Source organism: Phalangium opilio, unplaced genomic scaffold (genome assembly GCF_054372755.1).
Source record: "Phalangium opilio isolate 3A_F unplaced genomic scaffold, DU_Popi_V2 ptg000048l_1, whole genome shotgun sequence".
NCBI classification, from domain to species: domain Eukaryota; kingdom Metazoa; phylum Arthropoda; class Arachnida; order Opiliones; family Phalangiidae; genus Phalangium; species Phalangium opilio.
The window spans coordinates 1,654,885-1,671,387 of NW_028324170.1; the positions used below are offsets into that span (position 1 = coordinate 1,654,885).

Below are 16,503 nucleotides of genomic sequence, written 5' to 3' on the forward strand. Positions count from 1 at the left end.
AGCTCCTTTATGTTTCCACTAAAGGCCCAATGGGCTGCAGAAAATTCCTCCCCCTCTCTCAGCTTAAACTTCAATGCAGTGTTGTCAGGCCCTCTCTCAGCTTAAACTTCAATGCAGTGTTGTCAGGCCCTCTCTCAGCTTAAACTTCAATGCAGTGTTGTCAGGCCCTCTCTCAGCTTAAACTTCAATGCAGTGTTGTCAGACCATCTCTCAGCTTAAACTTCAATGCAGTGTTGTCAGGCCCTATCTCAGCTTAAATTTCAATGCAGTGTTGTCAGGCCCTCTCTCGGCTTAAACTTCAATGCAGTGTTGTCAGGCCCTCTCTCAGCTTAAACTTCGATGCATTGATATCAGGCCCTCTCTCAGCTTAAACTTCAATGCAGTGTTGTCAGGCCTTCTGTGAGTCAAGTTGTTCAAGTACTGATTTTCAAGCTGAATAACTGCTAGCCTTTATCTTCGATATCTTTTGACTCACCAACAGCCTGGCAACACTGGTATAACTACGTATAACTATTGGTTGTATACCTCACCGTCCAGGAATTGACTGCTAATATACAGGGTGTTTCTGGTAAGTCTGCTTCCATAAATTAAGGGTGATATTCTTGGGTCGATATCGAGTCGAAAATGTAACTTCTATCTATGACATTTTGCCACAAGAGCCACTGTTTACGAGTTAAGATTGGCTGGAGTATTTTACGAATGGTCCCTTAAATTTAATTAAGAAACTGAAAGACAATGCTAAATTTTATCAAAAATTCCTATTTTGCGTCCACGGCCGGACTCGAACCGACAATCTTCTGATTCGAAGTCAGACGCCTTATCCATTAGGCCACGCGGACACACTTACTGTTATCAAATAAATAGCTCACAAAAGAGCCTAGAATGTCAGTTTCGCGAACATTTTGCGGTTTATTAGTTAATTTAATGAAAATAGTTAATTATTTTTGGTTTTTTGATTTTCTCTTGTTCGATGTTCTATCGACTTTTTATTTTTTATCCTGGAAAGTTATTTAAACCAGGTTGGATCGATTCCCGAAAATCCCATTTAAATGTTTTGATTGTAAAAAAAAATAGAAACAAAATTAACAAATTGGGTTCCGGGTTTTACTTGGAAATGAACGCGCTTCTTTGAGTATATACTTATTGCTGTTATGTTACTTATGCTACTATAAATTCCGTATATACAGGGAAAGAAAGAAGTAGTGGTGGTGTCTCTTGGAAATTGGATCGTACCAGAATTCTTACTTATAATCGGATTATAATAGTGACTTTCTGGCGTTTCAAGTTTGCGGTACACGTTTTCTATTTTAAAAAAAGAACCGCCAAAAGGTTAATTCGCGAGGCGCCACCGGAAATGGACATTCCACACCAGGGGAAAAAATTCCTGACCGCATAAAAGAAAAAAGGACAAGTTATTTCGTGTCTCATTAAGAAATGTGACATTCTTAGTTTTAGGGATAAAAAGGCGCCAAGATGGAAACACGCTCCTGTAACTCTTCCAATCGTTTCTGCGAGAAAATACCCTAGCGTTATATTTACTCCTGATAAGCGTTACCCGATTTCTCTAGTTGATAACGGAAAAACCTCGCTTCAAGAAGTCATTTAAAACAATATAAATTCCTATTGAAGAGACTGTACAGGGTGTTTTGTGGTAGGACTGAACCGAGGGGGTAGACGCTCTGGATCTCTGTGTACACCTGAGTTCAAAAGAGTTCAGCTTTGACAGTGCATTGAGTTCAAAACCTTCGGAACTCACAGTTCAGCTTTGACAGTACATTGAGTTCAAGACATGTTGTACACCTGAGTTCTCAAGTGTCTACCCCCTCGGACTGAACTACAGTGGGTTCTATAATAAGTTCATAAGATATGTTCCATATGTAAGACAGACTAGGAGGATTGACACCATTTACACCAGGAGGCCAACCAAGTGCTGCACTTTGTCCGCCAAGTATAGCCTGGACTCCTGGTGTAAATTGTATCAATCCTCTAAGTCTAAAAACTACTTATAGCTTAAATTTTCGATTGAATTCAAAGAGATACGACCGAATTTTGTCCCTTAATATCTTTGACCCTGTTGACCTCAAATACAGACTCGACAATTCTTCACTCTGTAATTTTTATCATTATAAATTTGTTGATTGTTTGCTACTAAACGTTTATCATTTTTCTTATCAGATTTTCGGGGTTCCTTTCTGTTTGTTGACGTACGCCCGGGGTAAGTTTAACAGAAATATATTTTGATATTTTAAAAGTAGGATATTTTATTGAAATTTAAAATACAATAACTGATAAAGAAATGTCTTAATGATTCGCGAGACAGAAGGGCCGGAGCAAGGTTGGTTTTGATGGAACATTTGTCGTGTACTTCTAAAGATTCTAGGATTATATTTTTTTTATAAGAAAAGAGGGTCGTAGTGTTACGGCATTCGCGGAATCCTCTAAACTTCCTGTCGGTTTGACATTAAATGTTAACCTTACTAAATTTCGCTCCGTGTTTAAAAGTTGGTATGGGTCGACACGAAAGACTTGCCGCCTCAAAATAAACTTTCCTAAAATTCCTTTCCCTATTTAATTTAGGCCTAACAACATTTCGTATGACGTCAGGAGTAAATTGCACGCGACTTCCTTCAGTCTGGGAAGAAATCTCCCGCCATTCAAATTTATTTTAAAATAGTTTTTTTTTAATAACATTATCCTTTAATTAAAAATTCTCTCTGTCGATAATGAAATAATCTTAGATTTAGTTTTAGTATCTGAGATACGGTAGTTTTTTATACTCTAATATTGATTGAATTAATAAAAAAACACTTGATTCAAAATAAATTAACTGTGAATATGGGACTTAAATGTATTTTTAGCATCCGAATTTATTATCGGATGGTTGAAACAAATTTCCATAAAATTTTTTTAAAAATTCCACTTTAGCGTCCACGGCCGGACTCGAACCGACAATCTTCTGATTCGAAGTCAGACGCCTTATCCATTAGGCCACGCGGACACGTTTACAGTTGTCAAATTAACAGACTAAGAACATAAAATGTCAGTTTCGTGTACTTTTTCTTTCGACTTACTAGTTAATTTAATGTCAATAGTTAAATTATCTTTCGTTTTATTACTTTATCTTGTCGGATGTTCCATGGACTTCTTCTTTCTTCCTGGAAAGTTTTTTAAACCAGGTTGGATCGATTCCCGAAATTCCGAAGTATCGGCTGTTAATTTGTTTTAACGCGCCATCTAAACAATGATACTTCAACTATAGTGATAATTAAAAAAAATCTTACTACCTCAAATGTAAAAAATTATAATTAGATTAAGCAAAACAAATTTAACGCTCTTATATAATAAAATTGTACAAGTTTATATTATGATTAGTTTTCAATAGCTGGTGCTTTAAGAGATGGTTGCGTCATCCACATCATACTGTCGTCTGCTATCTTCCACGTTACGCACGCATAGCCCACTCGATCACGCGCAACACGACGCAAGCTTCTCGCGCTATAGAAGCCCGTTCGAAGAATTACATTTACATGTATAAGCGCAACTTGTGAAGATTATTCAAAGGAACCCAAAATTAGCATTAAGTTCTACGGGAGGAGGTAACTTTTTTGGCCAGATCCTTTGTCCTATACATCCGAATGACCTGAAATTTTAATGAGACCTGTGTTTTGGCGTGTTTTATTATACTAAAAAAGGTCCAAGCTTCTAGTACTTTCACCCCCTTTCCAAAATTAATTAAACATGACACTAAAAATCTTATAATTAAACAAAATTATATTCCTTAAAGCCTAAAACACACCTATTTTGGGGAAGTTCAGAAGAACCCTTGTGTTTCTAGTTTTCTACCAAGTAAACTTTACTATGTGAAGGAGGGCCAAGATGAAAAAAGCTTCCTCGCAGCGGTACTCTGCTTGTTCGATGACATTCTGAACCTTCTTGTGTTTTTTTAATGCATTAATTTTTTATCAGTATCCAAGAGAAAGAGAGAGGGATAAGATATAAAAGCGGTACGAGCGTAATACTACGAGTAGTAGTATTAGCAAGAAGCGATATCTAGAAGCAATAAGATGCCTAAGTATTCGCGCGCCATAGTCCCAGTCCCCCTTTCAAAATAAAAGGGGGACGTATAAGGAGGCCGGGCTATTTCGCGCTGACGTGAGTTTTCAAGAACCAATAAGATGCTGGTTGTAATTTAGAGGCGGGGACTGGAGATAAAGCTAGAAATGTGGCGAATTTATTCCTTCTCCTTAGTAAACTAGATAACGCTTCTTGGTATTAGCAGGGATAGATTTAATTTTAGAAGTAGGAATGGAGAACAGAGTAATCTGAGCGCGCGTCAAAGTCCCGGACCCCCACGGAGGGGTATGAAAGAAAAGGCGGGTCATAGCGACAGAGGTAAAAAGGAATTACGTATTTTTCGCCTTCCCCGTCAGCAACGTTATCAAAACGAACTTTAAGTGAGCCTATTAGATAATTTAAACTTTCGTTACGTGTTGGAGGGAGGGGCTCTATACTAGGCTATGAGTCGGACTAAAGTAAATACTAACCGTTCTCCATTCCTGATTCTAAAATTAAATCTATCCCTGGTATAGTAATTAAATTAGTAACTTGAAAAATATATATATAACAAGACGACCCAAGGGCTGGGCTCGTAATAGTAGCCACATCGTACCCTAGTTCGATGCGCATCTAGTGGTTAAACATGGTACCCGTAAATGCCCATTAAAAGAAGTACAGAAAATCAGAGTGAATAGCCCCTCGATACTCTAACAAAAAATTAGAACCCTTAATCCTTATTTCAATCAATTTACTTACGTTATCCGGGGCCACAAGCTAGTACTTTCTTTTAAAACTCTTCTCGATTTGTGGAGAAATAGACGTGTTTTGGGAACTTTCCCCTTTCGCTAGCTCGAGATAGAAGCTCTCCAGGATTACAGATTAAGCAAGCTTGTTTTACAAATACGAAGGTGCATTTTTGTTAATATTAAGGGTTGGTCGCTTTAGAAATTGAAAGCTCAAGGTTTTTACTTCTGTTATTTTTGTATTCAACGTTGGGTGGGTTTTTATCTTTTTACTATTGTTCACTTGCACTTACATATTTCTTTTATACGCTTAATCTATACATGGTTAATAATATTTATGCAATTTTAATTTTAACAATTAACTTATTCCATAAAAACGCGCAAATTACTTTCCTAATTTTTCAACACTCTTTACGCACTTCCTATCTGGACGCAAAAGCATAATGCTACGTTTTGCCACCAAATAACCTGGTTTTCAATCCTAACAACCTCGTTTTCCACTGTAGGATATTAGCGTGGAAAAACAGTGGAAATTCTAAGCCGATTAAAATTTGTTAATAATAGAAATTTTCTTATTATTTTCAGTACCTGGACTCAACACTCGGAAGTTACACGTTTATGAAAATATTCTTATTATTTTCCTTATTAATCTTTTTAATAAAATCTAATGTATCAATGAAATGTATTTCAAAATAAAAACTTGCATTAATATTTATAAAATATTATTTGATAAAATTATTTCTATATATAAGCTTATTAATTATAGTTATGGCGTCAAATAACAAAAAGAATAAAAGACTTTAAACCAAAGTTATAATGAATGATTACCACATTTTTGAAAAGTATTTTAATTACAAATTTTTATTAAGTCCGAATGTATCTGATGGAATATGTTTCGAAATAAAATATTGCATTGATATTTATAAGTCTGCCTGATAAATTTATTTTTACTTGTAAGCTTACTAATTATAATTAGTGACTAAGGTATAGAAACTTGAAGCATACCCTCTGAATTAGAGTATGATTAAAATGCTTTCCCAACATGTTGACGTAAGACACGTGACACACTCTTAATTAACAGTCAGAATAACTGTCTTTATCCAATGAATAATTTGAATACAGTATCAAAGTTATAATGAATGTGTGATAGTGAACGGATTAATCACACCCGGTCACGTGACCTGACGTCAGGTCACATGACCTATTACGTCAGAACATGTGACATATGACGACAGATCACGTGGTCTATGACGTCAGATCACGTGACCTATGACGTCAAATCACGTGGCCTATGACGTCAAATCACGTGGCCTATGACGACAGATCACGTGGTCTATGACGTCAGATCACGTGACCTATGACGTCAAATCACGTGGCCTATGACGTCACCGAGGTAATTGATTTGTGACGTCACGACAGATGTTAATGGTAATAGGTAATGATTATCCATTCAGTTAGGCCTAGCGTTCATTCATTTAGGCCTAGCGTTCATTCATATAGGCCTAGCGTTCATTCATATAGGCCTAGCAGTGTTCAGCTATTTGGATTTCGTGACCGGGGTATGGCGCACCCGAGTCCGCGCATAGGAGCTTTTAGCGCCCCCCAACGTTGGAAATGTATTTGGTTGCAGGCAAACGTCAGACGGCTCATTCGTTGCCTGGAAGCTGTCGAGTTCAGACGGCTCATTCTTTGCCTGGAAGCTGTCGAGGTCAGACGGCTCATTCTTTGCCGTTTGAAGTTGATTCTTGATAGCTCCGCCATTTCGCTGATCATTTTGCCGAGGACGCAAGCTGAATTCGACGCTCTTCAACTTACTTGGCGGCCATTGCTTCGCCTCGTGGTGCTTTAACAGTCCGTAAGCCTAAACTTTACAATAATCCAAACTCATCTAGCTCCCCTTAAATTATTTATTTTATTTCAAAGATTTAAATTAATTAGGTAGTGTTAAATGTTAGTGAATTTTATTTATTTATTAAAAATCAAGTACCATAAATAAAATTTTACAACGAGATCTTGGACAAGAGAGAATCCCTTAATAATTAGTTTATGGGCTATTATTATAAACTATTAAACGGGGTACGTATTTAATTTAGAGATATCGCGGCAGATTTTAGGAAATTAAGTCCCGTCGAACACGAGGACGGTTGCCCTAAGCCTAATTAAGCCTTGTCCCATTTAAATTCTAGTTATTTGCGGATACTGTCTGTAGGAATAGTTTTAAAATAAATAAATGAATGGTTTTCCTAAAATTAGTTTAAGGGCTATTATTAAATAATTTAGAGATAACGCGACCGATTTTCGAAAATCAAGTCCCGCAGACATAATTTTAAGACACGTGGGCGTTTGACCTAAGCCTAAGTTAACCCTTGTCCAATTTCAACTAGAGATTTTATTTATGGGTTCTACCTGTGGGAATAGTTTTAAATAAATGGCAGGTTTTAATAAAATTAGCTGAGAAGATATTTTAAATTATTATGCTTTTAAAAGGGGCAAGCAATTTAGTTTAAATAAATGTCAAGTTTTCCTAAAATTAATTTAGGGTATATTTTAAATTAATTTCATTATTAAGCTACGTAATTTAAAATAAATAAATAGAAGGTTTTTCTAAAATTAGTTTAGGGGATGTTTTAAATTATTTCCATTATTAAGTTACATAATTTAATTTTAGATAAAGGGACGGGACGGTTTTCTTAAAACTATTTTCTATACAATTTTAGGAAATAATTAGATAGCGAGAGTATTTAATTCAGGGTGTAAATCACGGTAGTCAAGTCTTTCTTTAATTTAGGGTAGCAATTATTTGGTGTAGTTCGTCTCGGTTTATCAATTTAACACGCTTTTCTTAATTTTTTTAAATCTGCGAGATTACTATGATAGTAGGCAATAGTTTAATATGAGTTATTAATATGTTTTCATTTATGGATGTGGATGATTTTCTTGGATTTTTCTGTCGCTGGTCATTCCGAGACGTATCCTTCCAGATGACATCCTTTGTTCCGATTGTCTCAACACGAAGCTGTTCTGGACTTGCTATGTATCATTCCTGATGACACGCTTCATTGGATTCACGTTACATGTCTTCTGGACTTGCTATGTATCATTCCTGATGACACGCTTCGTTGGATTCACGTTACATGATGTCTTCAGGACTTGCTCTTTCTCTCAGCGGTGACTTAAAGATATGGAGGAAATCATCGAAGCTAGAAGACACAAAATATATCATTTTTACTTGCAAATTTTTCATGTAACCACTTAACTTAATTTTTTTGCTTGCAAATTTTATTTGTAACTACTTATTATTTTTTTTCGCGTTCAAACTTTTAACTTACCAACCTCTTTAATATTTTTTTGCTCGAAATTTTTGTAAACACTTTGGTTTTTTTGTTTTTTATTGAATAAATTTTGCCTTAAACCTCGTTCTTTCTTTTATTTCAACACTTTCGATACTAGGCTTGGTTTCGATTTTTTTTAATCGGGACTTAGGGGGGTTTTTGACCTTTTTTTAGTCCCTTTTAAGCTAAATAATTAAAATACAATGAACAAAAAGCATAAAAAAATTTTTTTACAAAAAAATAAATTTTTTATTAAAAATATATAAAAAAAAATATAAAAATTCCTAAAAAACACGCAAAAAAAGGTCAAAAAAACTACCCTAAGTGTTTTTCGACTATTTTTGTTCCTTCCCCAATATCGAAACTTAAATTTTAAACTTAAGCTACCACCCCCAAAGTAAGCCTTGCGAGCCCAATTTAAATTTAACAAGCCCCTGTTCAACTCGGGAATCATTAAATTTAAACTAAGGCCCGCTGTGGAGCCCCCAAAACCAGGAAACTTCGTCCTTAGCATGGGATTTCCAATGAAAGTCCACTCGCTGACGTCCACTTGTTCCTGTGCAAAAAAATTCGTATTAATATTTGGAAAAACATGCCACACGAATAAAATTAATTACCTTAATACGAAAATCCACTTGAGTATTCTCGCATGATGCGACGCTAAAGGTTCCGGCATAAGACAAATGACTATTATTTTGGCATAAATGACACACTCGTAACATTAATAGGGAAAGAATACCATAAAAAGCTAAGCCTCGCCTTAAACCCGCTTAAAATCGTGTTTACTTTTAAAGGACAAAGCGCATAAGCAACCTTTTACCTTAAACCTAAATCAGAAATTTATTTAGATCCTACAAAACTCCCTCAATGAGTTGCCAAACGCTTTTCCTCTAAAAATATAACTAAAACCATAAACTAGATACCTTAATACCGCAAAGGGAATCTCACCCATTGAAATCCTGATTACGCGTTCATTATTCTTAAAAGGGAGGGCTAGGACCAGTGTTCACCTATTCCATAATTAAGACTTTATTTATGTCCTGGCGAAAAGAAAAATCCCTAAAAATTAATGGACACAAAGCGCTTCCCTTCTAACAATAAATAGAATAATAAATTATAAACTAAATACCCTAATAATAGCCTAAATGTCTCACACGCTGTCTACATAGTTTTGCTAATGAGATTCCCTTTCAACGGATAAAATCAAAGTGTAGACTCGAATTAAGAACGGAATTGTACTAGGTTGACCTGATTAATATTGCATGTCATTTTGCCAAAATAATAGCTATCCATTCTAGAATCCAACATAAATTGCCACTTTGGAAACGCATGATAGCTATAAAAAATAAAATTCAAACAATCAAATACAAATTAAAATTATTATCAACTTAATTGGCAACAAGTATTTTCAGGGCCGGTTTAAGCAATTTTGCACCCGGGGGCCGAGATAATTCGCGCCCCTTAAGTCGAAAAAACCAAGGGAACATCAAATGTTGCTAAGGGGGAATAGTTTAACTCAATGTGCCCCCAGCAAGCGTTGCGCCCGTGGGCCATTACCCCTCGCCTCCTCTTTAATCCGGCCCTGACTAAAATATACTCAAAGGGCATCTCCCTATCTCTAGTAGAAAGAGTTATGAGCCTCGAAAGTTGGGTGTAATGCTATTCCAATGGAGGGGGGTATGTTTGTGAACGTTTTACTTAATTACTCAGCCCCTGTTTGTCTTAATCCCAAGTCCTAAGTATGGTTGGATGGGGGGCAAAAAGGACTATAACATACTCAAAGGGCATCTCCCAATCTCTAGTAGAACCAGAGTTATGAGCCTCGAAAGTTGGGTGTAATGCTATTCCTATGGCGGGGGTATGTTTGTGAACGTTTTACTTAATTACTTGGCCCCTGTTTGTCTTAATCCCAAGTCCCAAGTATGGTTGGATGGGGGGCAAATAGGACTATAATATACTCAAAGGGCATCTTCCAATCTCTAGTAGAACCTCCAAAGTTGGGTGTAATTACTTGGCCCCTATTTACTCGACCTCAAGATTTTAGTATGGTTGGATAGGGAACTCAATGCGCCCCAACAAGCCTTGCGCCCGGGGGCCAGTGCCCCCTCAGTCCCCATTTAATCCGACCCTGAGCATTTTGAATAACATAAGTTTTACTTTCAAATAAATCATTTAACGTAAGTAGAAAAATAAATATTAATACGATTTAGGGGTAGAGTCAATCTTGAAATATCAATTAAATAATCACTTTGAATTACTTTTAAACCGACTAAAAAGATTGAACAGTAAAACCAGGAATAAATGCAATGAGCAATTAATAAGATTAATTTCAAATATTTTAAATAAATACGCCATAAATGTGAATCACGAATACTGTGTGCCGTTTTTCTACAAATCCCCGAAATAAACTTCTAAATTCTTTCCAAGAGCCATTTCGATACGGCTAACTAGTACAGGGTTGCTACAGATTTTTCATTTCAAAATTCCCTGATTTTTCCAGGTTTTCCCTGACCATCTAAAGCCAATTTCCCTGACCAATTTTCAAACTTACACTAACAGAAAAGTAAGAATGCAGCCTTTAAAAATTCCATATTTATCATCAGCTTTGTACTTACAATTATGCTAATTTTATCACAGTTTTTAATTGAAACTTCTATTTGGTAGTTAATAAAACTTTGTTATGAACTATCAGAAACAGTTAATGTAGGCCTATAGAACGTTATCATTGAGCTGGTGTGCCTAGTTGACCATGACTACACACTTTCAAGTCAGTATGCAACGGAAATTCCCTGACTTTTACGAAAGTTTTCAAATTCCCTGACTTTTACGAAAGTTTTCAAATTCCCTGACATTTTACACCCTTTTTCAAATTCCCTGACTTTTCCAGGTACTGTAGCACCCTGTATTAGTAACTACCCAAATAGCGCTGTTACCGTGAAAACAAATGGGCCTGACACCCATATTTACACCAATAGATTTGTTAATTGAAAACATTTTAGAGAACTACAATTATTTTAAAACCTCATTTCGGCGTTAATACACCTGCAATTAAAGGTTTTCTACTTTCTTCAGTTAAGGGCAATATATACCAAAGCAATAAAAGTGCATAACATATTTAGAACTATGGAGTTCCAAATAACTACCAGTATGTTTGGTAACCAATATATAAAATCAACTACGGCTATGTTTTCTTCTAACAGACAATGGTCGTAATTAACAAACCTATTTTGCACATTAAACGCTACATTTTCTACCTGTAACACTTAATTTCTATTCGGTTGCGATGAAACTTTCCTATTTAATCTAAATTAACCCTTAATATATAAATAAAATGTTTACCTGGAAAGATCTCTGTAGCCAGCCCACAACTGAAAGAGGCAACAGCTTGAAGCTTCCGGCCAATTTCCTAAAAGACAAGGGATACTAAGCCTTGGTCGTAGTAACACATGGCAGTGGCACCATGGCCAAGTGCCAACGCGGTCCCGGATGCTAAGCCTTGGTCGTAATTAACAAACGTATTTGGCACGGTAAACCATTCATTTTCTACTTGCAACGCTTAATTTCCGATCGGTAGCAATAAAACTTTGATATTTAATCCAAATTAACCCTTAAAATATAAATAAAATCAAAATATTTACCAGAAAAGATCGGACAGAAAATCGCAGCAGCCAGTTCTAACCATAGATATGTTAAAAGGGTAGATACACAATTCAATGGGAGGTCGACGTGGAAGGGGCAACGAGCAGACAGCCGCTATTTTCTGGGGGTAGCCGTATAAAACGCCATCTATCGGGAACTTTCGAAACTAAATTAAAGGATGAGCTTAGAGTAGTGGCACTCTATGTTAACCCCCTATAGGGCATAATAAGTCAAACCCTCGGAGATGCCATTACTCCATTTTATACGAGCTAAGAGCAGAAAAACGTATTTTATAAATTTTACACCTGTAAAATCGTTTAAAAAACACTTGGAACTTGTATTTCTACTTACTTTCGAGGAAATACCACCGTTTTCTGACGGTAAGAGTCTTTTTTTATACATTTATTAGTAATAAAAACATTTAAGGCGAGCTAAGCCTTGGTCTTGTAAAACACGGCAGATTAGTGATAAGCGTTGTTTTCAGCGTTGAATAACGTTATTTTATCATGTTAAAAAAACGTTAGCAACGTTTTAAGGTACTGATATTTAAATATCCGGACATTAAACTGTTACATATTCTTAAAATAAGAGTCGATAATGGTGCCCACCATAACAAACTTTGATAAGTGTGTGTCTCTATATTTAAAGGCATAAAACAAAATATAACATAAACGTTTTTATTTACTTATTTATGTAACAATCATGGCTTCAACTCATGTTTGCTGCGTTCAAACTGTAGGTGTAAAGAACGTTTTCTTTCTTACCACAACTTTCCGAAAGAGACTGCCACTAGAAAGAAGTGGATTAATTCTATAACATTAGCTGTAGGACCTCTGTCCACTGATATCTCCAGTTTACGGATTTGTTCAAAACATTTTACAAAATCAGATTTCTTTCCCACCACTGGAAAGAGACTACGTAGAGCGCTCAAACCGTACGGTTCGCGATTCCATCCTAATTTGGAGATCAAATTAATGTAACCGATGAAATTATCCCTAAACTGACTCTCCGTAATTTGACTCTCGAGCAACAATCTGAAGCATCAGAAGAAATGGGAGCGTTGTCCTTTGATCATGGATTGAAGCATGAACCCGCTGCTTTTTCAAATATTCAGGCAACACATCAATACCCAGTGTCACACCTCTGTGGGTTTGATTGTTAATCCACAATTTTGCTTCCTTGGGGCAAGCCCCGATTGCCTTATACTGGTTGAGGACCAGCTATACTTAGTGGAGATCAAATGCCCTTACACTATTTTCAAGAATAAAGAAACTATCAGAGGAAAAGCAGCTTCGGGTAACTTTTACCTTTACATTGACGAAGAAACGGATGAACTGGAATGTCTATCATCAGATTCAGGGTCAGCTTTTCGTGTGTAACGTACCCGTATGCTTTTGGGCAGTATTTGTGCCACCCGATAACATCGAAATCTTGATCATAGTGAAAGACAACCAATTCATCAATGATACCTTGCTTCCAAAATTATCCTCTAAATATTTCATTAGTCTCCTAGGCCTACCTCATTTTGCCATAGAAATGTTCGAATAGCCTAAAAAATAAATTTTCCAAGTCACAAAAGTACAGCCTCTTTTCTCTATGTGCAAATCAAATCTACATTATGGCCATGACCAAGGCTTAGCTCGCCTTAAATGTTTTTATTACTAATAAATGTATAAAAAAAGACTCTTACCGTCAGAAAACGGTGGTATTTCCTCGAAAGTAAGTAGAAATACAAGTTCCAAGTGTTTTTTAAAAGATTTTACAGGTGTAAAATTTATAAAATACGTTTTTCCGCTCTTAGCTCGTATAAAATGGAGTAATGGCATCTCCGAGGGTTTGACTTATTATGCCCTATAGGGGGTTAACATAGAGTGCCACTACTCTAAGCTCATCCCTTAATTTAGTTTCGAAAGTTCCCGATAGATGGCGTTTTATACGGCTACCCCCAGAAAATAGCGGCTGTCTGCTCGTTGCCCCTTCCACGTTTTTTTCGTTAAGCCTAAGCCAGTGAAGTGGATCTAGACCCTTTATAGTTTTACTATATCTATGGTTCTAACGGAAAACGCCCCTAAAAAGAACCCAGAATGGATAGACTTATTGGTTGCAAACATGGACCGCTAGATGGCGCTGCTGAAGTTAAGCAGACTTCAAAATATGGCGGGAGCGTGCGTTTCAAAACTTTCAATTTTATTGATTCTATTTTCTAATATAATTAATAATTTAGTTATTATAATTTAATAATGTCTTCTAAACAGCCCAAAACACTTTTCTCTACTTTAAAAAGGGGGAACCGGAGTTTATGGATTCCTACAGCTGGAAAAACCACCCTATAAACATGTTTGTCTAATAGGTTGAAACATACTCAATCCGAACTCGTAAAGGGAGGGTGAAGTGGAAAATCAACTGATTTTTTATCGATTCTTCTTCTAATTATAAGGTCAGTCTTTATAGTCAAACATTCCGGAAATACCAAAGAATGATCTTAAAACTCAAATTTGGTTCAGTTTTAAGGATAATTGGAAATAAGCCCCAATCATGCAATGCCCTGCCTTTTTGTTAACAAAATTATCGTGGCACGCTCTATGTCTCGCGCCACGGTTGTCACATCGCGCTAAATTTTTATCAAATCTCGCGATAAATTAAATTTCATTCGATACGGAGCGTGCCACGAGAATTTTGTTAATAAAAAGGCAGGGCGATACGCCATTGGTCGGAGGTACTTATTTCAAATTATCCTTAAAATCTGAACCTAAATGAAATTTTAAAATCATTCGGAGGTATTTCCGTAATGTTTGTCTGAGCAAACTGGTCCTATAATTAGTAAGAAGAATCGATAAAAAAATTACTTGATTTTCCACGTCACCCTCCCTTTAAGGGATAATATACTAGAAGTATGTTTATTGTAGTAGGGATAGCGAGAGAGTACGTAAAGGATGTGGCTTGTCGCTTAATTATAGGCTAGACAATCTGGTACAATCTTGCATAATCTAATACTTTCTAAAAGGCATGTTTTGGACAAGGAGGATGGGGTTGGGTTTTTTATCTTGGAAAACGGTTTTAAGTACTGAATTTACGATTTTGACATTGGAAATGAACTTTTATTAAAAACCTCTATCGACTCTAAAAGATTGAATCCTTTTAGAATAATAAAATACGTCAAAACACACGTCTCATTAAAATTTCGGGTCATTTGGAATTTTGGATGAATAGGACAAAGGATCAGGCCATAGAACTTAATGTTAATTTTGTGTTCCTTTGAAAAGTCGCACTTTTTGGACGATTGAATGGGCTTCTATAGCGCGAGTAGCTCTGAGCTTGCGTTGTCGAGTGCGTGATCGAGTGGGCTATGCGCAACGTTACACGCGGAAATTTCTGACGTATGATTAAGCCTTGGTCTGTAATAAAGCCAAAGCTTGAAGCCAATTAAAATTTCACCATGAAAAGAAGCCAACCCCAATGGAAAACCCCTGAAAAATCTTTTAAACACGTCGAACTGAAGCTATTTAACAGTTTAACTCGACAGAAAGAGGTATTTATACCCAAAAACGGCAAGCAAGTGTTTTGGTATAGTTGTGGACCAACAGTATATGATGCTTCGCATATGGGCCATGCCAGATCTTACATTTCATTCGATATTTTGCGAAGAGTTTTATCGCAATACTTCGGCTACGATGTTTTTTACGTCATGAACATCACCGATATCGATGATAAGGTACCAATTAAAATTAGATCTATACTAAAAATGTTCAACATTGTGGTTTTACATTTGAATCTTAACAAAGATTATTAAGAGAGCCCGACAAAATTACTTGTATAACCAATACAAAGAAGAGAATCCTGAACTTGAGAAGCTTATTAACGATGTGGTTTCTTCAATAATTGTAAGTAGACTTTAAGCCGCTACATTTCAAAATAATTTCCGTGTTTTTACGAATCTTTAGCCATATCAAAACAAATTCAACGCAACCGTTGATGATGATAAGAAGACTATGCTTTCCAAAATATTGAGCAAGGTTAATGAAACATTATTGGAAGCTAAAAACGCTCTTAACAATAGCAAAACTGATTTGGAAACATTCAAGAATGTACGAACAAAATATTAGCGCCTTAGGTTGCCTTTAATTAATTTTAAACGATTATTTTAATTATAGAAATTGCTAGAAGATGCTAAAGACTGTTTATCAGATTGGTTGGATGAATCGAAAGGTTCTTTCGTTACTGAAAATTCCATTTTTGATGATCTACCAAAATATTGGGAAGGTGAATTTTATAGTGATATGGAAGCCTTAAATGTAAGTTAAGTTAATTTTAATTTATTTAATTATAAGTATTATATTAATTGTAATTAATTTTAATTAGGTTTTACCAGCCGACGTTGTTACCAGAGTTAGTGAATACGTCCCTGAAATTGTAGAATACATTAAAAAAATAATTGATAATGGATTAGCGTAAGATTTTTCACTTTGCTTTATAAATTCACTTAATCTTAATTAATTAATTTATTTTTTTGTTTGTAATTTCTTAATTAGATACGAGTCAAATAACTCTGTTTATTTCAACACTCGCAAATTTGACGAGTGCCCTGATCATTATTACGCTAAATTAGTTCCTGAAGCTTACGGAGATTCCAAAGCCCTTCAAGAAGGAGAAGGTACTCTTTCTAATTTAACTTTTGTGTTTTTTCAATTAAATTTAAGCCTAATTAATATATTTTCCATGAAAACATTTTAAAT

At 35.7% G+C, this 16,503-nt stretch overlaps 2 protein-coding genes, 2 long non-coding RNA genes and 2 other non-coding genes across 8 annotated transcripts in view; 1 reads left to right on the forward strand and 5 right to left on the reverse strand.

Annotated features, from left to right (window-relative positions):
- PolD1 (DNA polymerase delta 1, catalytic subunit) overlaps positions 1–16,503 on the reverse strand; it is a 79,253-nt gene that overhangs the window by 40,827 nt on the left and 21,923 nt on the right. The window lies entirely within an intron of this gene.
- Positions 767–839, reverse strand: TRNAR-UCG (transfer RNA arginine (anticodon UCG)). Its single transcript has one exon. It is a non-coding gene; the product is annotated as a tRNA-Arg (tRNA).
- On the reverse strand, positions 2,926–2,998 carry TRNAR-UCG (transfer RNA arginine (anticodon UCG)). The gene has a single exon. It is a non-coding gene; the product is annotated as a tRNA-Arg (tRNA).
- LOC149673589 (uncharacterized) lies at positions 8,356–11,804 on the reverse strand. Its single transcript, XR_016366885.1, has 4 exons — positions 11,770–11,804; positions 11,471–11,686; positions 8,749–9,467; positions 8,356–8,687 (listed from the first exon to the last, which is right to left on the reverse strand). It is a non-coding gene; the product is annotated as an uncharacterized LOC149673589 (long non-coding RNA).
- On the reverse strand, positions 12,434–13,592 carry LOC149673590 (uncharacterized). Of its 2 annotated transcripts, XR_016366884.1 has the most exons (3): positions 13,461–13,592; positions 13,290–13,319; positions 12,434–13,200 (listed from the first exon to the last, which is right to left on the reverse strand). It is a non-coding gene; the product is annotated as an uncharacterized LOC149673590 (long non-coding RNA). The 2 variants fall into 2 exon arrangements; XR_016366883.1 differs by lacking the exon at positions 13,461–13,592 and having other exon boundaries at positions 13,290–13,443.
- Positions 15,096–16,503, forward strand: part of CysRS (cysteine--tRNA ligase, cytoplasmic) — a 126,600-nt gene continuing 125,192 nt past the window's right edge. For both annotated transcript variants that reach the window (XM_089839203.1, XM_089839202.1), the window contains exons 1-6: positions 15,096–15,482; positions 15,553–15,651; positions 15,712–15,855; positions 15,922–16,062; positions 16,130–16,218; positions 16,300–16,421. In XM_089839203.1, coding sequence (XP_089695329.1) covers positions 15,207–15,482; positions 15,553–15,651; positions 15,712–15,855; positions 15,922–16,062; positions 16,130–16,218; positions 16,300–16,421 — 871 coding nt within the window. In that variant the 5' untranslated portion in view covers positions 15,096–15,206. The remainder of the gene's footprint in view (positions 15,483–15,552; positions 15,652–15,711; positions 15,856–15,921; positions 16,063–16,129; positions 16,219–16,299; positions 16,422–16,503) is intronic.